Source organism: Pocillopora verrucosa, chromosome 3, assembly GCF_036669915.1.
Source record: "Pocillopora verrucosa isolate sample1 chromosome 3, ASM3666991v2, whole genome shotgun sequence".
Lineage (NCBI taxonomy): Eukaryota > Metazoa > Cnidaria > Anthozoa > Scleractinia > Pocilloporidae > Pocillopora > Pocillopora verrucosa.
This window is the reverse complement of record NC_089314.1, coordinates 23,180,364-23,202,504: the sequence shown is the minus strand read 5'-3', so window position 1 is coordinate 23,202,504 and position 22,141 is coordinate 23,180,364. Positions and strand designations below refer to the sequence as shown.

Sequence of the window (22,141 nt, the reverse complement as noted above, 5' to 3'; positions counted from 1 at the left end):
ATCCAGTATAAGGTAAAATATTTGACACTAAGATTTATTTGTGCCTTTGAAATATGTAGAATTAGTTATGCCTAAAAGTGACGTTCCACTTTATTTGAAATCCCTTCAGGTTACTTAGGAGTTTCCTTAAACAATTTAGTAACCGGGAGTTTATTTACGAAAATCATTTAATGTTACGAGTATTTCACAGTGGTTAGAAGGTGAGCGTTCGTGTTTTACTTAAATAAGAAACAAGGGGTTGTTATCTTTTCATTGAAAGAACTCCACTGATGGCGATGACAGCAACACATCAATACCTTTCACCTGATAGATTAAGCCATCTGCACCTCACATTGTACTCTTATCACGAGTAAAATCACTTTCATACACTTTCCAATGGATGAAAAACGCAATCTGAATCTGAATTACACGAATTCAGAAAATTATGAAATGTAGATGTTCAGTGGTAAAGTCATCCAAATCAGCCACAGCATATTTCAACAAGCAATTCATAATCAAACTCTTCGGTGTAAATTTTATTTTGATCTCGAATTTGGTCAAGACTTTGAATATATTCTCAATTGGTTGAGAGCGAACAAACTTACTCTAAATATGACTGAAACCGATTTTATACTCATCGGTTCATGGCAGAGATTAAGTACTCTCGCAGTTTCTCCGACGATCACAATTTATGGCAATCAAGTCAGCCAGGTTACCACCGCAAAATCACTTGGAGTGACCATCGATAACAAACTCGATTGGAGCAGTCACATCGCTAAACCAACAAAGAAGGTCGCTTCTGGCATTGGGGCTATAAAACGAATAAGGCACCTTGTCCCTCGAGCGACTTTGGTTCTAATATATCAAGCTTTGATTCAGCCACATTTTGACTATTGTAATATTGTTTGGAGAAACTGCGGGATAACTTTGCAGAACAAGGTACAGAAGCTACAAAACAGTCAGAGCAGCCCGTGTTTTGACTTATTCAAATTATGACGCCGATGCTGGTCAATTGTTTGAGCTCCTGAGATGGAAAAAACCTAGCTTCTCAGCAGCAAATACAAAGAGCCACAATGGTCTATAAGTCTTTGCACTGTTTAGTTCCAGACTATTTATGTCTTAAACTTGAAAGACGAGAAACTACGTATAACCTAAGAGACCCTGAGAATAAGCTTAATGTTCCTTTGCCGCGCATAAACTATTACAAAAATAGCTTTAGCTATAGTGGCTCCACTCTTTGGAACAGACTCAGACTTCCTCGTGACATAAGACAAGCAGAGTCCTTTGGGTTATTTAAGCGTTTAATTAAAGAAGTACGTTCAGGCACGGCATTCGTGGAAAGCAGCTCTAGTTAGGTTTGTGCTTTAAGTATAGTTTTTATGGTATCTTATCCATTTAACGTATGTTTATATATTTGAATGTTTTTATAGCTGATGAATTGTCCGTGGGTAAATAAAGATTATTTATCTATCTATCGAATATCTCTCCTCACCAGCTTCTCCTAGACGCTAAATCACAACTGTAACATCATTAAATATTTCCTCGTTTGATTTTCTTTTTATAACTAACATTTGTCGCTATGCATTGTAATAATGACCTCATTCCTGTCATAACTAGACCACCAATATTCACTTCGGAAATCCGTTTTCCTTCTGATTCATTTCCAAATCTTCTCAAGACCTAACTCGTCCTCAAGAGTATCACTGAGAGATCGGTTTACAAACGTTTTGTCTTTGTGCCATTCCTTCCTCTACGTACTGTGAAGAGTAGAAACAGTCACCGAACGTGGAGATAACTTGCCTGCTTCATTCAGTTAAACACTTTGCATAGATTCTTTCCTTACAGCTTCTGTCGAAGTGCAACTTAATGCTGAAAATTTGATGTTGTTGGATGGTTCATCGGCCCCTGATTTTCGTCGACAAACTCCAAACTTACAATAAGCCAGAGTTAAAATAACAATAATCAAAGCAAGAACGGCGGCGCTGCTGATCAAAGCTATTTCTGTCTTAGACAAGCCTGTAACACAACAAAACTTTGATTAAGCACGAGGATGACACGATGCACAAGAAAACATTGACTAGATTGACTTTATTCGGGTCACGGTAGTAAAGGAGTGTTTGTAGTTGGATACTTTTATCTATTCTGTCTGGAAAGTCTGGGAATTTGCAGCAGGCGTAAACTGGGAGATATTTCCAGGATAATTCCTGACTGAAATTCACTTCTCGAATAATAGGCGTCAAAGTGTTCTCGTCAGTAACATTTTACCGAAACAAACATAATTATCAGACATGGTTTGATGCTATTCTGATTTAAAGATTTAACGATTGTAATCGAGAAGTTACAATTCATGGACCCAACGTTTCGACACTTCTGTCTAGTGCCTTCATTACGGGCTTCCACCCCTGAAGAAGACACTAGACAAGAGTGTCGAAACGTTAGGTCTATGAATTGTAACTTCTCGGTTACAAGCATTAAATCTTTTAACCAGAGTAGCATCAAACCATGTCTGATTGTCCACCTGGTTGCCTTGCGAACTTTAATAAAGCACATAATTTTGTTGTTTCATAATCGGTCACTGATGTTATGCACAAGGTAATGACGGGGGTCAGGCAATTTTGTTAGAGGCAGTGCCAATAATAAAACGGGTCAAACGATGTATCTCTATTACGCTGGAGAAACAATAAAAAATAAAGCTGACATGTTCACCTTCATGGCGAGCAACAGGAGCAACAGTACCTGGCATGGCTTCTGTACTTGTGGTCACGTCTGCTAACATGTGTAGGGGATAAAAATATCAATTAAAAGCATGTTACCTCAATCCCTAAACATTAAGGAAAAAAAAAGTAAACTTTAACTTCACTCGCAAAATAATATTAGTTTCTCCAATTAAAAATCCCTCCAGACATTATGGTCCAAACACTTAAGGAGAAAACTTTTTATTTCGTAAAAGCAATTGAGTAAAAATTTTATTCAAAAAGGGTCTGCAGGGGGAGAAATCATTTCCACATGAAGGAAAAGAATCGCTGTTTTTGAGGAGAGGACTCCTTTTGAGATAAGATACAGTAACAAAGAATCTATGCGACGATATTCTAATAGAAATAAAATGAGTGGCAAGATTCTGAGCACGCTCTACTACTTAATGATTTTTTCGATAGCTTTCGTTTTTCTCACCCTCACTCCTATTTCATGCCTGATCTCAACAAAATTCTCAATAATTTTAGGCAACATTGTTTGGGAGGAAGGGGGGGAGAGGACTTCCATGTAACTTATTGGAGACAAATAACAATAATTTCGTTTAATATGTTGAGTGGAGGGTGGTCGACCTCCTAGTTAGAGGAGGCGTGCCGATTACTTTTGCCACTCATCATAAAAATAATCAGTTTGCAAGGAAAGAAAAACATTGAAGATGTGAGAATAAACCAAAAAGAAACAAGGATGTTTCGGATAGCCAAGATTAAAACGGATTTAAAATGACACTCTTGGAAAAAATTGAGAGCAAATTTTGAAATATAAAAAACTCACGTAGCTCCTTTTAATTCGAATGATGAAAGAAAAAGGTGGGGAACAGGCACCGTAACTGTTCAAAAATACGCTAAGAAAATCAGTGAATGCATTTACTGTTTGTAAAGCGATTTGAGACCTGTCATTGAAAGATGGATCACTCTAACAGCTTACGAACAGTCACCAAAAATAACTCTTTGTAATTTTTTCACTGATGACTCAAGTCGTAAAACTCTTAGGCCAACGTTTTGGGAATAAAGTGTACGGTATATGGGCATCTACTCACTTATCCTCGTGGTGAAAGGTCTTGATTCATGAAGATTCTTTTCCAACGGATCACTAGCCGTTCCGTAAAGAACAAGGGTCCAATTAAACAAATAACCTGAAAAATGTAAAAACAGAAAGCAATAGAGCAATCTTAATTAGATTAGCAGCTTATCCAAGACGTGTAGTTCACGTAGCAAAAACTGTCATAACCTTCTGCTTCTGTGCAGCGTTCAAAGAGAGGGGGGGGGGTAAGGGGGGTCGTAATACCAAGGTTCGGTATTTAGCTCCATTCACCACAACATCGCGATGTTGAAGTGGCTGTCAAAAATTTGTTGTGATGTTTCCTGCAATTGTGCTAAGGAATCAGTAAAGCCCTCTTACCTGAAAATCCGTGGGCTGGAAAATGGTTCCTGAACCTTAGGTTCCAAGTCCCTTCAGGATTTTCTCCCCAAAACTGCAGGCTGAGCATCGGCCAATTATTGAAATCTGTCGCAATTACGTCATTTGCACGATAGGGAAGGATCTGGGATGTGGTCCCTCGAGGCGAGGTCAAATACCCTTCAAGATAACCACGCCTGTCAAACCTGGCCTGAATTATAACGACCACGTGTTCCAAGTACTGGATGGTGTTCTCGCCACCACAGCTATATTTGGACACGTTCAGAGTCACTTCCGTGTCGCCATACTGCCCCAAAAATCTGCAAAATAGAAGCATCAGTTACTGTGACAAGTTTCACACCTTAATTCATAATAGCCTTTGATTTTATAACCGGGATATGGCTATGAAGCCCGACAGATTTCTTTGCTTCATGTGTTTTAGCTTTTTTTAACTTGATTGTGCACAATCTTCGAAAAGACAAGTGGAACTTTCATTTGAGCTTTTCAACCGAAAAAAAAGTACAAAAATCAAAAGATTGCTCGATTAGGGAGGTCCTAAAATAATCTACAGCACCCTTCACCTTGTCCGCTAGCAAAGCCAGTCTTTTTCAGTATGCTCAACCTAATAAAGGTAGAGGTGCAATCATGGCAAAATTCTCGGTAAAATTCATTATTACCTGTTCAGTCTGGGCCGAGGAATCTCGCATTTGATCTGTTCTGGCACTGTATGCCAAGCCCTGGAATAGTTTACCAAAGCCGCTGCATCCATGAGTCCAAATCCAAAGTAACTACTAACTGTAAACGATAATGAGCATATGATTTATCCTAACTCTTCTGGGCGAACGTTAAATACTATATAATTGGTTAAACAAAGAGTTTTCTGTAGCTCAGTTGGAGAAGCATCCGACTGCAAAATTGTAAATTAAGGGTACGAGATTCTTAGTTTCACAAGGGACTCGGGGGTGAAAACGATCATAAATCTGATTCTCCTCACGGTACGTTTTTTTCAACTTCAGTCTTTTTGGTAAAATGATGATCTCACCCCAGAGCCCAGCAGCATTTTGCATCCAGTCATCAGAACGAGGCAAATCATGGTTGGACGAATAAGCAATCAGGTGCTGCATATCACGCCACGTGACCTCCGGACTGCAAACAAAGAGGATATGACTTTAGCGACATGGAAAAAAGGGAGATTCGATGTTTCAATCACCTTCTAATACACTTGTGTTCTACTGCCCCCCCCGCCACTTATTCCCTAATTGATTTAAAACGAAAGAACCACTATCATACGATTGTGAATAATTTTGAACTTCGAGGTGCCCTTAATGTGACAAAGAAGAGTTATCTTATCGCACCACATTGAAAACAAGTTATTGTGTTTACTCGATAAACGAATGTGCCACTTACGGAAAGTGACGTCACATTGAAGTTCCCATATCGGAGCATGATGGTCGTTGGTTCGATAACTTATGGTAATACCATTCCCTTTTTTGCTTTTCTCTACCAGACATTACAGCTGGGAAGCAAATGCGAAAACATCGAAATTGCAAAGAAATCGAGTCATTTCTCAGTCTAAAGTGGAGGTAAAATAGGCCTCAGGTTGTTACCAGTTGTCACCCGAACGATAAAGGTTTCCGCTTTTTCTGAATCGAATTCATACTTAAGATTGCAAAAAAAAAACAAAAAAAAATTGGAAGACACTACCACATGTGAACTGGAAAATCCAAGAGCCAAAAGCGAAGATTTTCGTTACAGCCTGAATCTCAAACGATACCCGAAATTGACTTCTTTTGAAGAACATTTTTTGACTACTATCCCTTTTGTTTCGTTAAGAATAACTAGTGTTTCTTTCTTCTTTATTATTTTTTTTACGCGAAAAAGTCAATATCGAATTGCACTATATAAGACATCACTCAACCTACACATTCAGCACAATTTTATAAGGAATGGCTATCAATACCAAATTAAGAAGTGCACTCAAACAGATGTTCCATCTCAAAAATGCTCTACCAATACTCCGCCTTTGTAGATCACCGACAGATATTTTAAATCTGCTAAACTGTTCGTCGTGCTGCGTTGTAATTGACCGGACCGGGCTTGACAGTTTGATGCCCTTTAAGGTATTTAAGAACTACGTCAGGGCATTGTTCATCTTTAAATAAAGGATGCTAAACGTCACTATTTTGTCGTTTTGCGACTCTCGTTTGACACCCTTGTTCTCTGCTGGTTTTTGTCTCTTTGGTTCCCGTCAAAAAAACCATTACTTAAATAATGGTTTGACGCGATATTTGCATTTACGACTCGAAGCGAAAAAGGTCTTCGATTAGTTCTTTTCAGTTCATGTTTCGTCTCTGTGATGCTGAAGAAAAATCATCAACAACGACTCTGAGCTGAGATTAGTCGAGAAAACATCGCATGGCCAATATCACAGCCAAGGATGAAGCTAACACAGTCAACACAGAAGTGTTACACTTCATACGCAGTGCTCCGGATGGTTTATCTGTTTTTCTCGCAGCACTTAACATAGTTCTCGCCATCATCGGAACTCTTGGCAATGCCCTTCTACTCATCGCTTTGCGTAAAGTAACGTCTATTTATCCTCCAACAAAACTTTTTTTCCGAAGTTTGGCGATCACTGATCTTTTCGTTGGTCTCATCATACAACCGATATACTCAATAACTCTTATTCCTGGGATAAGCCACAAGAATCTTGTTTACTACAGCATCCAAGTAACTGGTATTTCTGGCTCAATTTTGTGCTCCGTATCTATTTTGATGTCAACAGCAATCAGTGTGGACAGGCTTCTGGCGCTGCTTTTGGGGCTGAGATACAAACAGGTTGTTACTCTAAGGCGCGTGCGAGCGGCGATTACCTGTATTTGGTTACTGAGTTGTGCAATGGGTGGCTGGAGGTACAGCAATTGGGGCGCTGAAGCTGCCAAGTTCACACTGTTTGTTTTGATGCTTCTGTCCCTAATAATTTCCATCTGCTCGTACACGAAGATCTATCTCTACCTACATAATAAACAGGTTCAGTTACACGCAAAAGAACGTGAGATCCATCAAGAACCATCATCAAACGGAAGAGAAGGTCGACTGAATATGGAAAGATATAAGAAGTCGGTTTCTAGTATAGCATGGGTACAGTTGGCTTTACTTCTGTGTTTTGTTCCCTTTACTGTTGGTAGTATGCTATTCACACACAGAAAACTAACTGGTGTGGCCACTGGAATAGCGCATTTTTGTGTATCAATCCCATATGTGCTGTTTAACCCAGCTCTGAACCCGATTCTTTACTGCTGGAAGATCAGAGAAGTCAAACAAGCCATGAAGGAGACTATCAGAAAAGTTATTTGTTGTATTAAGTCTCACTAGGTTTTTTTTTGTTCCATAAAACCTCACTTTACGCTTTGACTTTGCATGGCGTCTTTGAAATATCTCTGGCACCATAAGGCGATTTTAATCCAAGTTTTAATGGAAAGTTATTTTTGATAAAAATAAAATTTAAAATCCGTTTTCAAACGTCACATGAAACGAGGACATAAGAACTAAATTCAAAACCGTTTTCGATGGCAAAGAAAGCGAACGAAAGCCAAATTTTTAAAGCATAAATTCGGATTAAAAATTCGAGTGAAAATAAACAGTTGAGAATAGGTATGTTTTGTTGTGAGAAAAAAAACCAACAACTAATCGGGGGCATAATGTAAATAATAATTTGTATGTTTTCTTCTTTTAAATCCCTGTCAACTCTTTAAAAAGACTTTTTCGAAAAAAAAGACAAATCATAGAGAGCATAAAGTAAACAACAATTTCCGTCGGTTTTGTACAGTTTAAGTAAATATTTGTTGCAAAGCAATGCGTGTTTCAAAGACGAAATGAATCCCTTAAACCGGCTGATAGAAGCCTGCTAATTTCGTGATGCATGAAGTGTCTTCAAATGTAATCGAAATTAAAAAACTTTGAACTGTTTACCTGTAAATGTATTTTAGGCATTTTCATTGAGGGAAAATTAGTTAAAAGTGGTGTTAACCATTGATATGAAAATGTGAAATTTGATTAGTTTTAGTCTCCTTTGGCGGTGTTGGATTCAAGATGTTGAATTTTAGATTTCGTTTTACAACATTGATAATAAACAGAAAACAATGATGACTCATCATAAAAGAGCTTTCTCGAGATCGCCGGGTGATAATGAGAACTACTAAATATTCAGCGACACAGGAAGTTTGAATCAGCAGCTGAATAACCGTCCCCTATCTTCTTAGAAAAAGTTTGTAAGGCGGGGGGTGCATATAACAGCTCGAGAGAGGATTACATCTCAGTCATACAAATATAAATAAATTGAATAATTTCCACCCGTCTCAACACCGATAAGATAAGCTCCATCAGTTTTCAGATATCTGAGGACATGTTCATTTTTGCTATGGGAAATATCTCACATTACAATTAATGTCAATATCGATCGCCTGTTAGAAGAGTGGAGAGTGTTTTTTTTTAATGTAGCTTTGCATGCTTAATTTGCGTTAACAGTAAATGCAAAAATTGGACGCGAAAATGTATATAATGAGGAAGAGGAGAACTTGAATTTGTAACCGGTTGTATCAGATCTACAATAAGATGAAATAAACTTAACATGGATGGTTCTCATAGGGATTTTTTTCGTTTTCACGTCTAATAAATATTTCAAACGAGATGTAAAGATTCAACTAGAGCTCTGGGCACGTTGTGTTTAGGAAGAACGATTTGTACAACTCGTCACCAAAAGCCTTTTCGCATCATTTCCTAGGATGAGCCCATGATTCCTTCCATGAGAAAAGTGTAAACAATTGACTCCAGCTACCATCATTTTGAAACGATCCTCTCATATCAATATCATGAGACGATGGTCGTGGACTTGGGAAAATGAAAGTTATATTCGACCCTTAATCACTTAATGGATTATTTCTATTGCCTATGCACGTCTTCAACCAAATTTATCTAAATCATTTTTAAGTTCATCATGACTTTTCTAGAATAAAAAAATTGTAAACAGTACAATGACACCAGCTACCATCATTTTGCAACGATCCTCTCATATCAATATCACGAGTCGATGCTCGTGGACTTGGAAACAGAAGGTTTAATTTGACTCTCGATCACTTCATGGATTCTTTCTATTGCCTATATAAGTCTTTAACCAAATTTATCTACATCAGTTATCTTTAAGCTAGTCGTGACTTCTCTAGAGTAAAAAAAAATTGGAAACAATGACACCAGTTACCGTCATTTTGCAACGATCCTCTCATATCAATATCACGAGTCGATGGTGGTGGACTTGGAAACAGACGATTTAATTTGACCCTCGATCACTTAGCGGATTCTTTCTATTGGCTATGCACGTCTTCAACCAAATTTATCTACACCATTTTTTAGCTAATCGTAACTTTTATAGAATGAAAAAATTATCAAATACTTGTATAAGTAGTTTGTGGTCAGTATGATGCAACGCTTGAAAATTCTGTGGGTATCATATGAGGCCCTTAATTAAGCTGAAAATAAACGACGCGTGAAATCAGGTACGAATTACCGTCAACAAATCCTGACTAGGCAATGTGGTAAAATATCAATCCTTATTGCTTTATTTTCAGTGCTTGTCTGCATCTATTTACTTCTCAACAAGATTTGAATATCATGATATGACCTGATTCGCCCTCGAGTTCTCTGTGGTCTGTCTGGAAGATCTGACGTTCGATTCCGCCGAATGATAAATTTTAGTTCACTCTTACTCACGCTGGTGACAAAAATACCAATTGCGCATGTGTGCAGAAAATGGACAAATATTTAAATTTTTAAATGTCGGCTTTTTATGGCAAAATTAGCATGCAACACTAAATAATTGTGCAGCGCACGAGAATTCTTCCCGAAAATGTTGCGTATCCTTGAAAAGTATCCTCAAGATTTTTTTAAACCAGAAAACATTGCCGGTCAACGATACGCCCATGCGTTTGAGCTTATTCTGAATAACTGAAAAAGTCTTGAAAATAAATATACAGGTAGACAGCTGCATCTGCTCTGTAACATGTTATTACCGCGCACTTTATGTTGTCGCGGAAGTATTCAGCTTATAACTTTTGGCCTGAAAACTTCACATGGCATGTCATCGTTCAAACATTCTGTTTCCACATCAAATTTTTACATGAAATTAAACATAATATTCAACATCAATATCAATCTCACGGTTAACGTATTTTAATATTTACGTATTTAATTTCTAAAAATTTAAACTTATTTATATCTACAAATTTTGAATTACGGTTTATTCTTTAAAGTTTTGTCCCTTGTCAATTTTGTACAGCATTATACCGGAATGGTTTTGAATTTCCTCTAATCTACTTTGTTTCCGGATGGCTTTAGAATAGTAAATTCGAAATTCGATTTTCAATGTCAAAACTGGATCCACAGTGTCACCTTATGGTGCTAGATATGTTTCAAAGACGCCATGCACAGTCAGAATTTAAGTTAAGCTCGGGTGGTATTAGTGATGCTCGATGGAAAAAAGGACCAGCTTGACTTGAAATAGCAGTTTAATTTTCTGACAGTCTCCTTCATGGCTTGTTTGACTTCTCTGATCTTCCAGCAGTAAAGAATCGGGTTCAGAGCTGGGTTAAACAGCACATATGGGATTGATACACAAAAATGCGCTATTCCAGTGGCCACACCAGTTAGTTTTCTGTGTGTGAATAGCATACTCCCAACAGTAAAGGGAATAAAACACAGAAGTAAAGCCAACTGTACCCATGCTATACTAGAAACCAACTTCTTATATCTTTCCATATTTAGTCGACCTTCTCCTCCGTTTGATGTTGGCTCTTGATGGATCACACGGTGTTTTTTTGCGTGTAACTGAGCTTGTTGATTTTGTAGGTAGAGATAGATCTTCGTGTAAGAGCAGATGGAAATTATTAGGGACAGAAGCATCAAAACAAACAACGTGAATTTGGAAGCTTCAGCGCCCCAATTACTGTACCTCCATCCACCCATTGAACAGCTCAGTAACCAAATACAGCCCACCACCGCTCGTGTGCGCTTCAGTGTTACAACCTGTTTGTATCTCAGCCCCAAAAGCAGCGCCAGAAGCCTGTCCACACTGATTGCGGTTGAAGTCAAAATCGAAACGGTGCAAAGAATTGAGCCAGAGATGCCAGTTACTTGGATGCTGTAGTACATAAGATTCTTGTGGCTTATCCCTGGTATAAGAGTAATTGAGTACATTGGTTGCACGATAAGACCAGCGAAGAGATCAGTCACTGCCAAACTTCGGAAAAAAAGTTTTGTTGGAGGATAAATTGACATGACTTTACGCAGTGCAATCAGGAGAAGAGAATTTCCCAGAGTTGCGACGATGGCGAGAACTATGTTTAAAGCTGCGAGAAAAATAGATACGCCACCTGGAGCACTGCTTATATAATGCAAGATTTCTGTCTTGACTGTGTTAGCTTCATCTTCGGCAGTGATGTTCGCCATAGATGGTTTTTTCGGTGGTTCTCAACTTATGTCAGCTCAGAGTTATTAATGTATTGATTATCAAATCTTTCGAGGAAAAAGATTAACTTATATCAAAAGTGGAAACCTATCTCCTCTCTCTGAGTCGTTAAATGTTAAGATCGCACTTAAAAACTCTCGCCGAAAATCTTGATCTTATGATCTCCCTTAAACATCCGCAACGCCGGGGAAGTACAAGTCAAAAGCGGATCATTTGTTGATTGACAGGAGTTAATATTGGTCAAATCACCAATTATTTCCGCTGTTTGTCGTTGGGTATTCATAACTTGCTGTTATCTAACACTTAACAGCTGCATAATGAATGTTTCTTGTTATCTTTTTAACTTTATGGATTGGATAAAAAATGGAAAGGGCCTTGGAGCCACAATTCCTCTTATATTGCCAACATCATAAATCATGTATTAGAAATATTTTCCAATTTATGGGCTACTCTGAAATGGAGAGACCCTTAAAATCACAATTCCTTTCCAATTGGAAACATCACCTCCGCGCTCAGACATCTTGGCGCCTAAGAATTTACAATTCAAGACGCAGACTGAGAAATTAGAAACATCACGCTGCCATACTAATAATTGACAATTATTCACAGAAGTGTAGGTGGATAGCGGTGAACATGTACCGAGTTGCGAAGTGCCGAGGTCACCTTGATCATTTTCACCGAATGAGATCAAATACGTACCACACAGAAACCAAAAGATTGGTTCAATTATGACAACATACCAAAATATTGGTCAGGAATTAAATTCTTGACGCACGGTGTTGTCTTTTCGTCTGCTTGAGGGTAAATAGTAATTGTTAATCGCTTACGAACCGGCCAATCAGCGCGCGAAAAAACCGTGTGTGTGTGATATTCACCTGTCTGGTATATACTAAAAGTCAAGCGTTTGGACCATTTGAATATTTTGTATTCCGTCAGTTATCTTTGTTTATAATTATTTCGTAAGTTTGGACTCTTGTATAAATTTATCTATGTACACCAAAAAACGGCGGCGTTTTGCGCCAAAATTCAAGTCTTAGAAATGTTCTTAATTAGCTTTTTCTTCGTGGTAATTACTTCTTTTACATGTCAATTTAAACTGGCAAACATACGACGACATTTTTCTGCAGTACTTCAAAGGGCATCCGGAACTCAAATAAACCATTTTTACAGAACTGACACTAAATAAAGTTGTAAAATGGAGACAAGTTTAAAGGCACAGCACAAAATTGGCGTTTTGGATTTAAGCGTGACGATGGAAAGTTCGGTAAAAACCCGTTATTCTACCACGAACTTTCAGATTTTCAGGCAGCGTTTTAGCAGTTGGGGTTTTAATTTGGGAAGGTGGATGGGGTGGAGATATTGCCGAGGACTTTTTACATCAGGGGCTTGAGTGAAAAAACAAAACACCAAATGAATAACATTTCGCAAAAAGCTAATTACGAACAATGTTTCATTCAAAACACTGACTTCGACTGCAATCGTAACTAACTAAATTTGACTTAAACCAAGCTGAGAAAGATATTGTAACCGCGATAATCAATCCAGCATGCTTCAAAGGGTTCGGGTCAGAATAAACTGGAAGGAATTGCGTAAAAATTTCATAAAATTAAATCAACTTATGACTTTCAAAACACCTGGTAACGGTTAACATATTCTTTTCTACTGATTATTTACATCAAGAGTTCATCCTCTTTTGAATGAAAATAATCTAGAGATAGTCTCCGGGTCATATCACCTTGAAGTCATATCACCATGAAATTAGGAGTGATAACGTACGAGCCGAAATTTTTTTTTCAACAGGATTTTTATTGAAAAATTCATTTTCTATGAACTCGAAATTTCCAATCATGCTAGCAGGATATTTCATTCGAGATCATCCGCCCCCACATTAGAATTTAAAAGTTTTCCCCTTGAGACTACAAAAAGCATAATTCAACATCTTAAACGTGATTACAGTTTTGTTTTTTAGCAGCATTACCTGAGGGTCCAACAAGTCTCAAATCATTTTATTTACGAAACGATAAGGGACTGGGGTCACGCTATTTGAGGATATTTGCAAAATACTGACAGCTGCATGGCTTACCGTGGAAGCAATAAGTTGGCTCATTCCTTTCCAATATCAAACAATTTATATCAGCTTTCTGCCCATTTATATAATTTATAAAATACCTCTAACTAGCTATATAGCCTTAAACAGATGGCTTTCTCCAGGCTAACATCAGCGAGCTTCAGTTTTTTAATTCTGTTTTGTTTGTGAGAACCTACTGTGGGGCCATTTGTTCAAAATAAACTGAAAAAAGAATTCCATCTGCAGAAGTACACCAAAAGTGGATGGCCTATCTCTATCCGGCATTTTTATCGAGCTAAAAACACAGAAATATCCGATCTTGCGTTTATTTTGAGGGACTTTTTCTTCTAATCTCAATGAAGTGGATATTTATTCAAAAGCTGCAAATTGAAGTTCGAATGAGGTTAAAGTCGAATTTCTTACTATTCAAAATGTATAAGTGCTACAAAAACAACATCAAAAACAGTCAATATTATTTAGAAAAACTGAAGAACATATTTAAGAACTTTGGGGGCTAAAAAGAGAAAATGAAAGAAGAACATACAGCCACAACTGCAAAATTGAACGTTCTAACGAAAAGAAAAAAAATGTTTATCACTGTCATGTAGTTCTATCCCTATATTTCAAAGACGGAAAGCGGAAGAAGTAAGAACCAAGAAATAGGGCCGGATGTATGATTTCAAATTCACCTGCCAGAATTGTAGCCGTGTCTGCAAATTTAACGCTATGTTGCTTGGCCAAGCCAAAAGTTTCCTTCACGAGTAAAGACGACTTTTGTGCGCTTTTTCTATGAACCTTGTGCGCCACATGTCTGTATTCTAATTATGAGAGTTACTTACAACTAATAATGGCAAAAGATCTTCCTCTGCGACGTACCAAGACATTGATACAACTTCCGAACCAAAATTAGACAGCGCTCTGTTATTTACTTTATCGTGAATTTTTGTGTTGCTTACATTATCTAGATTTTCAAACTATATGGCGCATTAGGCGTTGTGATGAAAAATGAGCCTTTTTCTGCGGCGATTTTGTGTCACCATTCCCCACCCCCCCCCCCCCCACCAAGTGGGTATTGAATGCATTAAACATCTCTTAAACATCTCGCAGTCGACTTCCATTAAGGTAGGATTTCGTTTAATTAGAGGAAAGCCAAAAGGAGGGTGGGACTAGCAAAGTTGGCAAGGATTAAACTTGACAAAAATTGCTGCAACTTTTTTCCTGTTTTTCTCGGCTTAGACGAAGGCCGCCAAATTCAGACCTTGAAATTAATTTTTGTCGTTACGTGACCTTGACTGTATCAATAAAGTGCGGGTACAATGCCATTTAGAAGAACAAACCCTTTCAATTAACAATAATTGAGACATTGGTTTTGAAAAGACGTGACTGTGGCCCCTTCACATTTCGCAATTCTACGGAAAATTACATTAAGACGCAAACTTCTCCAACCTTTTCAATCAATGAGGATACACCTGTTCAACATGAAGAAAAATAAGCAAACAAAACAAAACCAGCGGCAAACGAATGTTCTTCATCCTTTCACGCCTACTCATATGGCAAATGTAACTAGTTTTTTTTAACTTTCCCTTGATCGAGCTTTCTGAGAGCTCTGGATGGTGCGATCTCAACGAAGTTTTAGTTTAATAGGTAACTGTCGCTGGCTTTCGCATTGAAGTAAAAATAACGAGAGGCGAACGATTCTAAAGTCATACATTCGAAATTGATTAATGGCCTCTTAAAGAAAACTGCAATTTTTCGTGACTAGCTATCACCGACTTTACAGTCCATTCACAGTCATTACACATCATTTACCGTCATCAGGTATCATTCACTGTCATCGTAAATAATTCACCGCCTAATCTTGTAGCCAGATCCTAACGTGCAGCTGCAACCGAAATATGTAACCGCTTGGCCGTGGAAAGTCTGGGCACGAGACTATTCACCGCCATTACATCATCGTGCGTGAGATCGAAACCAAAAGATTGGGAGGGGGAGGGCGTGGGTGGGCAAAGAGCGAGAGTTGGAAGGAATAGTCGTCACGCACACCGTAAAGGCATGTAAGAAAGGCGAGGAACGACACGATTTACACTCGCAAATCCAAGCTTTGGGAGCATGGAAGCATGGAGGAATTGAAGCTGAGAAATCGCCATAATAAGGCAGAGTAAGGTACTTACGGAATGCTTGTCAGTCGGTTCTATCTACTCACTTGACTTCCATCGCTAACGCTATGATCCCAGAAGCCATTGCAGTCGCTGCAGAGGTGGCTGCAAATGTTGATGCGCAGGTGCCGTTAAGATCTGAAGTAATCTGAAGGAAAACCACGTAGGAGAGAGAATAAAGAGTTTAAGCATAACTTTTTACAGCTACGATAAACGGCAAAGATGGATAATAATTTCAGTTACTTTTCTTAGAATTCTAGAATTGACCCCTGTAAGCAAGAGCAAAAAACCTTTCGTCATTGTCTGATGCAAATATTTTCGGTTATTGGCAGAAGAGGCCGAAGTCACGAGCCAAAAAAGCAATTGTTCCTTTTAACGTTTGCCGTAAACCCCATGTCCAACCACTGTGCCGGTTGTAGAAACGATGATTTTTTTACACTTTTCTGTCGGGTTTATTTCACATTAAGAACAAAAGTAAGCAGAATAAGACGAACATTTTTCCGTTCGTTTTTGCTGCAAAGAGTGGTTGCTCTAAATCTGTCCAGTGTGTGCGAATGTGTGGCGGGGAGGGAGAGAGGCAGACAGCATGATAAGAGAGCAGGCATGGCAGACCGCCTGTTCCTATAGTAACGTTTGATTCCTGGAATTTACTTAGAGAGTTAATCTCCTGGTTCTCCAGCTCTCTCAGTTCTTCTCTCCCTCTCTTAAAAACCAACACACCCGTTTTAATTTTACGTGGGATCTGAGAGCGAAGACCTGCTTAAAGTAAAGCTGTTTTTCAACAAAACCATACTCTCAACCAACTTCAATTTAGCCAAACGTTTCATCTCAACACTGTAAACAGTGTCAGGAAGACATATAGGAACATCCATTCATAGAGAAACTTCGAGATCCCCTGTATGACTAATCTCGCGACCCAAGTTAGGCTGAGAATCAACTGGCCACAACCAACTAACTAACTAAAGACAGACATGCTTACAATTGAGTCAACTCCTTCCGCATCATCCTGGCTGTAAGTGGTAGCCATCACAGCGGAGCACCTCTCTGCATATCCAGGGATACTTCCATTCCTACTGACTCCAGATATTGTTATTGTAAATATACTGTTGGCATATCCATTGTAAGCACAGCTATCATACTCTCGTCCTCCATTTCCAGCGGCAAAGACAAAGATTGATCCCTTGCCATGTCGACCCTAGCCATAAGGAGTGACAAGACACTAGTATATTTTATAAAAATTTTAAATGTACATAGCAATAAAAATATATATTAATAGTAAACTGTTTTAAAAAAGCTTGTTATGAACGATGAAACGCCCTCAAAATACGAAACTATGATATAAATGATGAATGAAAAGTGCACTGTTAACCGTGATTTAAAAGATCAAGTGATAGTGACTCGCAGGGCTGCAGTGGAACGCAAATGTAATATTGCGACAAGCTATTAGCCACTAGAAAAATACTTTTTCGCGGAATTAACTAAAGGTCAGTGGAGCATCCTTCGCCTTCGTCTCTTGGAGAGACTGAGGGAGATCCCTCAGATACTCACTATTTTGGTCCCTTCCTCCAGTTGGCCTCTTGCAAGTTCGCCAGGGCCCTCCATGTCCCACCCGGTATCTTCTGGACCCCAACTGCATGAATAGATATCTATGTAGTCCCGCTTGTATCCTAAAGCTAGTGCTTCCATGGAATCTGTTGGATCATCGTCTTCTTCTCCAAAAATACGAATACCTGCAAAGATGTGAAAATACATCGACTGAAATATTTGTTAAAGCAACTATGAATTCACTTCGAGTCGCTGTACTTAAAAATACATCAACTCAGTAGATACGTTACGTTGCAAAAACACAAGATTGAAGTGCTTTTTGATTGAGAGCTGTAAAAACCAAACCTGATTACAACGGCAAATCAGGAAAAGAAAAATACTCTTTAGAGCCCACGAGAACTCAGAGTAAAAACAACCAGACTACCTAAAGTGCGGGGAAACGCGGGCGACCAAGTCGCGATTGGTTTAGTTTTAGTTTTCCATCCGATTGATTGGGAGAGTGGCGTAAGTTTTCTGGACCAATCACAGAGCGAAGTAAAGCAAAATCCATACAATCCCGGATTACTCTTGATACTCAATTGAACATTGCTCTGCGTGCTTTAACCCTCTAACTCCCAAGATCTGATTGTTAATTCTCTCCTCTTGCTGCTACACAATTCCTTGTAAATTAGTGGTGAGAATTTGGTATAAGATCAAGATAACTTCTTCTGATAAGTTTTAGTATTCTCATTAACCGTTTGCTAGAAAACGTATATATATCATAGGGAGAAGGTACATGTTAGTCACATCTGGGATTTAAAGGGTTAACAATTAAATAATTAATTACATAGCTACCTCCAAGGCTGACGTCAAAGGCAACTCCTACACCACATTCAGTATTGTTAGCAGAAGCTGCAATCACTCCAGCACAGTGGTTACCATGCCTATGAGAGAATATTTCTGATCAGCACTTCACTTAAATAAACACCTTTCCCAAACCTCTGACAAAATGACAAACTTAAGTTCATCAAAACCAACTATACCCTGAAAATTTCCCCTCTGGATCAGGTGTTTCATCAAAATCAACCAGATCTAAACTTGCTAAAGGATCCTGAAAAAAGATTGTGAATAATGAAATTATTAATTATTATATAAAATGTGTAAACATCATGCAAATATTTAACAACAAAGACCATAATAAAGGCAAAATAACACTGTAAAACTTGACTTCAAGTAAAACATCAACCAAAAGCTGAAAATTACTTAAACCCTGTCTGGAAGTTTTTTTTGTTTTTTTTTGTTTTGTTTTGTTTTTTCTTAAGAACAAACAATTAAATAATATTCCTACCATAATCTGAAGAAAAGTACTTCAGTAACAATAAATATTTTGTAACCTGAAACAAGCTAATCCCATATATAGTACAGCACTTTTTGTCATAACAGTTATCTTAAAAAAAGCTATCCAATGCACATCAAACAAAAGACATTCTTCCATCAAGAAAACCAAGACTTACAAAATTATCTTTAAGGTCAGGATGAGACTGTTGTAGGCCATCATCAACAACTGCAACAACAATCCCTTTTCCAGTTACACCCTGTTGCCACACTTTGTCAATATTCATTCCTCTGCCATCAGGAGGATTCTGTTAAAATTGTGAGTTGTTTAAAACAATAATTGTCATGATACTAATATTTTTTTATAAGAAGCATTACTTATTAATTGTTATTAAGAGTATTATATACATTAATGTTTTAGCAATCCAGTGATAAGTTCAAAACCAAATGCTTTTTTTTTTCTGGCCAGTAAAAGACAAAAAACACCACAGGTATACATCTAAATTTTGAAAAATGAAAAATAGTAAAGTTAATAGAACATTTCCTAACAAATAGCTGTTATCCCTCAAAGTAACAAAATATATATGAATAAATTTGTAATGGTATGTGAAGTTCTTATCGCTTTATACTCACCAGATACCACATCTGGTCCCTCCACCTTGGATCATTAAAGGACAGAGACATTGCTTGATCATAGAGAGCCTTTTTCTGCCTTATTTGTTGGGCAAACCACTTCACCTACACCCATGAGATGCAATCAAGTAAGAATGGACATTTGGACACAGTGATTAATTACAAAATTAATATTTCTTAATTTTTTAACCACCGATGTAATTTTTCATTATGATTAAAGAGACATGAAACTTGGAATCAAAAATAATGTTTCAAACTAGAATGGTGATTACAACTTATAGAATACTTCTTAAGGAGTCATTGTATAATGGATACCAAACTCTTGGACACATTGATACATAAGTTTATTGACCTTCACAACTTCTTTAACTCTTTTCCTTTTCTTTTACTATTACAATTGTGGTGTTTATAATCAGTGTGTCAGAACACTGACTACCTTCAGCTTCAAACACAATACACAGTTATCATTATTAATGATAAAATTAACTCTTTAATTCCCATGAGTGACCAAGACAGAATTTTTCTTTACAATACCAATACAATATCAACCAGATGAGTAATGAGAATAAAGAAAATGTCAATTTGGGGATAATTACTTGATCCAATACTAAATTCTCTGAACTAACATTATAAGAATTGTATGGCTGACAGTGAGGAGAAGTAAAAATTTGATCTGGGAGTTCAAGTGTTAAGATTATCATTAGAATTGTATATCATCATTTTTATACTACTAATACCATGAATATTATCGTTATCATTTAATAAAACTGACTTCACGTCTAATTCCACTTGGCCATTTCTTTCCTAACATGGTTTTTTATTTTGTCTTCATGAACAGAGTGCTACACATATTTTTTTCTGACTATGTTCAATTTGCCCTTTGAACTTGAAGCACAAATAACATTTTTCTCTGTAGCATCTAATTTTAAGACATGCAGCCAAAAATTCTGGAAAAAGTAAAAATTAATATGCCCACCATTGGTTCTTGGCTCAGACCATCTGTGTGAATGTGATTTGGATGTGAGGAAACCTTTGGAAGATCCTTGTGCTCAAAAAGATGGTAATTGGAATAAAGCTGGAAATCAGGCAAAAAAAGGAGGACAGCATATCAGAGAACCAAGTCAATGGTATTACTTGTAATAATTACAATCACTGTTTCAATTTTTTTTAAAATTTACTGTTTGACTTTTTAGTAATTTTTCTAGTCGTGTTGTTCAAAGCCTGGTTAAGATAGCCTGGGGTTAGTGTGAAATCTGCTATTGGATCTAAGAGCTGTAAAAGAAAGTTTAGTATGAATCTTTTCATCTACAATTTGATTATTGGATTCTCTAAAAAGAATAAAGAAATCATTCCAAAAAGACTTTTGAACAGAGGAATACATAAATGCAGATTAAAATTTAACCTTGGGTTAGTGCCAATTGGCCTTTGAACAACTGAGCCCTGGTGTGTAAATCATATCACCCTGCAGTTTTAGGACTGTAAAAAATACCTTCATTTTATAATTAAATCCATTCCTTTGAGCAATATTCTTTACAGTGGTAATATCTCCATCAATCTTTACTGCCCAAGTGTTAGTATACCTCAATCCTCTCTTTGATACACAGGTATATGGCAAGGCCAGAAGAATAAACAGCTTTAAGAATGCCATCTGATAGGAAAAAAAATGTCAAGGAAAAGTCTGGTATAGTCGACCACCATGTAAATTGGAATTCAGTCAACCTTGACTTGTGCTTTTGTTCTTCACTACCGCGTGGAATCAATTTCAAAACCACTAAAGGAACAGCAAGTACACTGAGGTAATTAATTTTGTAACAACAGTAATACAACAAGGTCATGAGCCAATGACTGTTGAACCAATGAAAAGTTAGATTTATAGAATACCTTAAATCAGCGAAGTTAAAGAGATGAGATACGGAAACGCAGCGGCTCTATACGAGTAGCTTTTTCGAGTAACTACCATACATAAATGCAAAAGAAAATTTTATATGCGTACTGTTATAAAATATGAACAATGGCTCGTGTTGTCATGAAATGAGTGGGTGAAGTTCTCAGACAATAACCTTACGATACAGCTGTTTAAACATCATGCGAAAGCACACAGCTGTGACCTTCTAGGATTTTCAAAAACTTTAAAATTTTCAGGCCTATCCTTAAAAGAAAAGAAATAGTCCTTCAAGAGAGATGAAACTTAAGAGTGTGATGATGGAAAAACCTCGTTGTTTCAGTTTGTGCACGTCATTTTCGTGATCGATAATTTGGCTTCTTTCTTACTAAAAAGTGTGCTCGAAGTTAAAAACCGTTGACACATCTACAGAGCCTTACATGCTCTCAGTGAAATTAACCTTGAATCTAAGATTACTATGTCTACAGGGAAAAGATTACCTTACTCATCATAATAACATAAAATTTGTCTTGGAATTATCATTGAATGTCCTCAACCTCGAACTCAGCTCATTCTGCATGAGCTCAGCTTATTACTTCCTTTCGTTTCCGTCTTTTGGGAAAAAAAGCAAAGCATTTCATCGTCAGTTCATCGCTTCCATAGTAACGTATGGAGGCACGGAGAGAAAACGATGATCGTCATTATCCCTTCTCATTGAACATGCATCACTGGCCGCCATATTTAATCGCGGCTTAGCGGCCAAACGAGGAAATGCAAAAGGAAAAATTGGAAGTGGAAGTGGAAGTGGAAGTGGAAGTGGAAGTGGAACTGAAACCTGGAACGAGACCTCTGGAAATTGTTCGAAATTGTATTTTAAATCTTTTTTAGACTCCCAAAAA

General features: G+C 37.5%; 2 protein-coding genes across 5 annotated transcripts; one reads left to right on the top strand and one right to left on the bottom strand.

The window, feature by feature from the left end:
- Window positions 1-455: 455 nt before the first annotated feature.
- LOC131787388 (neuroendocrine convertase 1) lies at window positions 456-21,985 on the bottom strand. Of its 4 annotated transcripts, none has more exons than XM_066164509.1 (16): window positions 21,743-21,985; window positions 20,850-21,008; window positions 20,337-20,435; window positions 19,361-19,465; window positions 18,907-19,035; window positions 18,436-18,503; window positions 18,248-18,336; window positions 17,417-17,598; window positions 16,848-17,063; window positions 15,916-16,016; window positions 5,168-5,271; window positions 4,803-4,920; window positions 4,129-4,445; window positions 3,767-3,862; window positions 2,686-2,748; window positions 456-1,995 (listed from the first exon to the last, which is right to left on the bottom strand). In XM_066164509.1, exons 1-16 carry the CDS (start codon window positions 21,752-21,754, stop codon window positions 1,793-1,795), a joined length of 2,061 nt encoding a protein of 686 aa, XP_066020606.1. In that variant the 5' UTR covers window positions 21,755-21,985; the 3' UTR covers window positions 456-1,792. The 4 variants fall into 4 exon arrangements, with proteins under 4 accessions (XP_066020606.1, XP_066020607.1, XP_066020608.1 ...); XM_066164510.1 differs by having other exon boundaries at window positions 2,716-2,748; XM_066164511.1 differs by having other exon boundaries at window positions 2,716-2,745.
- Window positions 6,331-8,274, top strand: LOC131787389 (melanocortin receptor 4-like). Its single transcript, XM_059104503.2, has one exon. It carries the CDS (start codon window positions 6,541-6,543, stop codon window positions 7,498-7,500), a length of 960 nt encoding a protein of 319 aa, XP_058960486.2. The 5' UTR covers window positions 6,331-6,540; the 3' UTR covers window positions 7,501-8,274.
- Window positions 21,986-22,141: the final 156 nt, after the last annotated feature.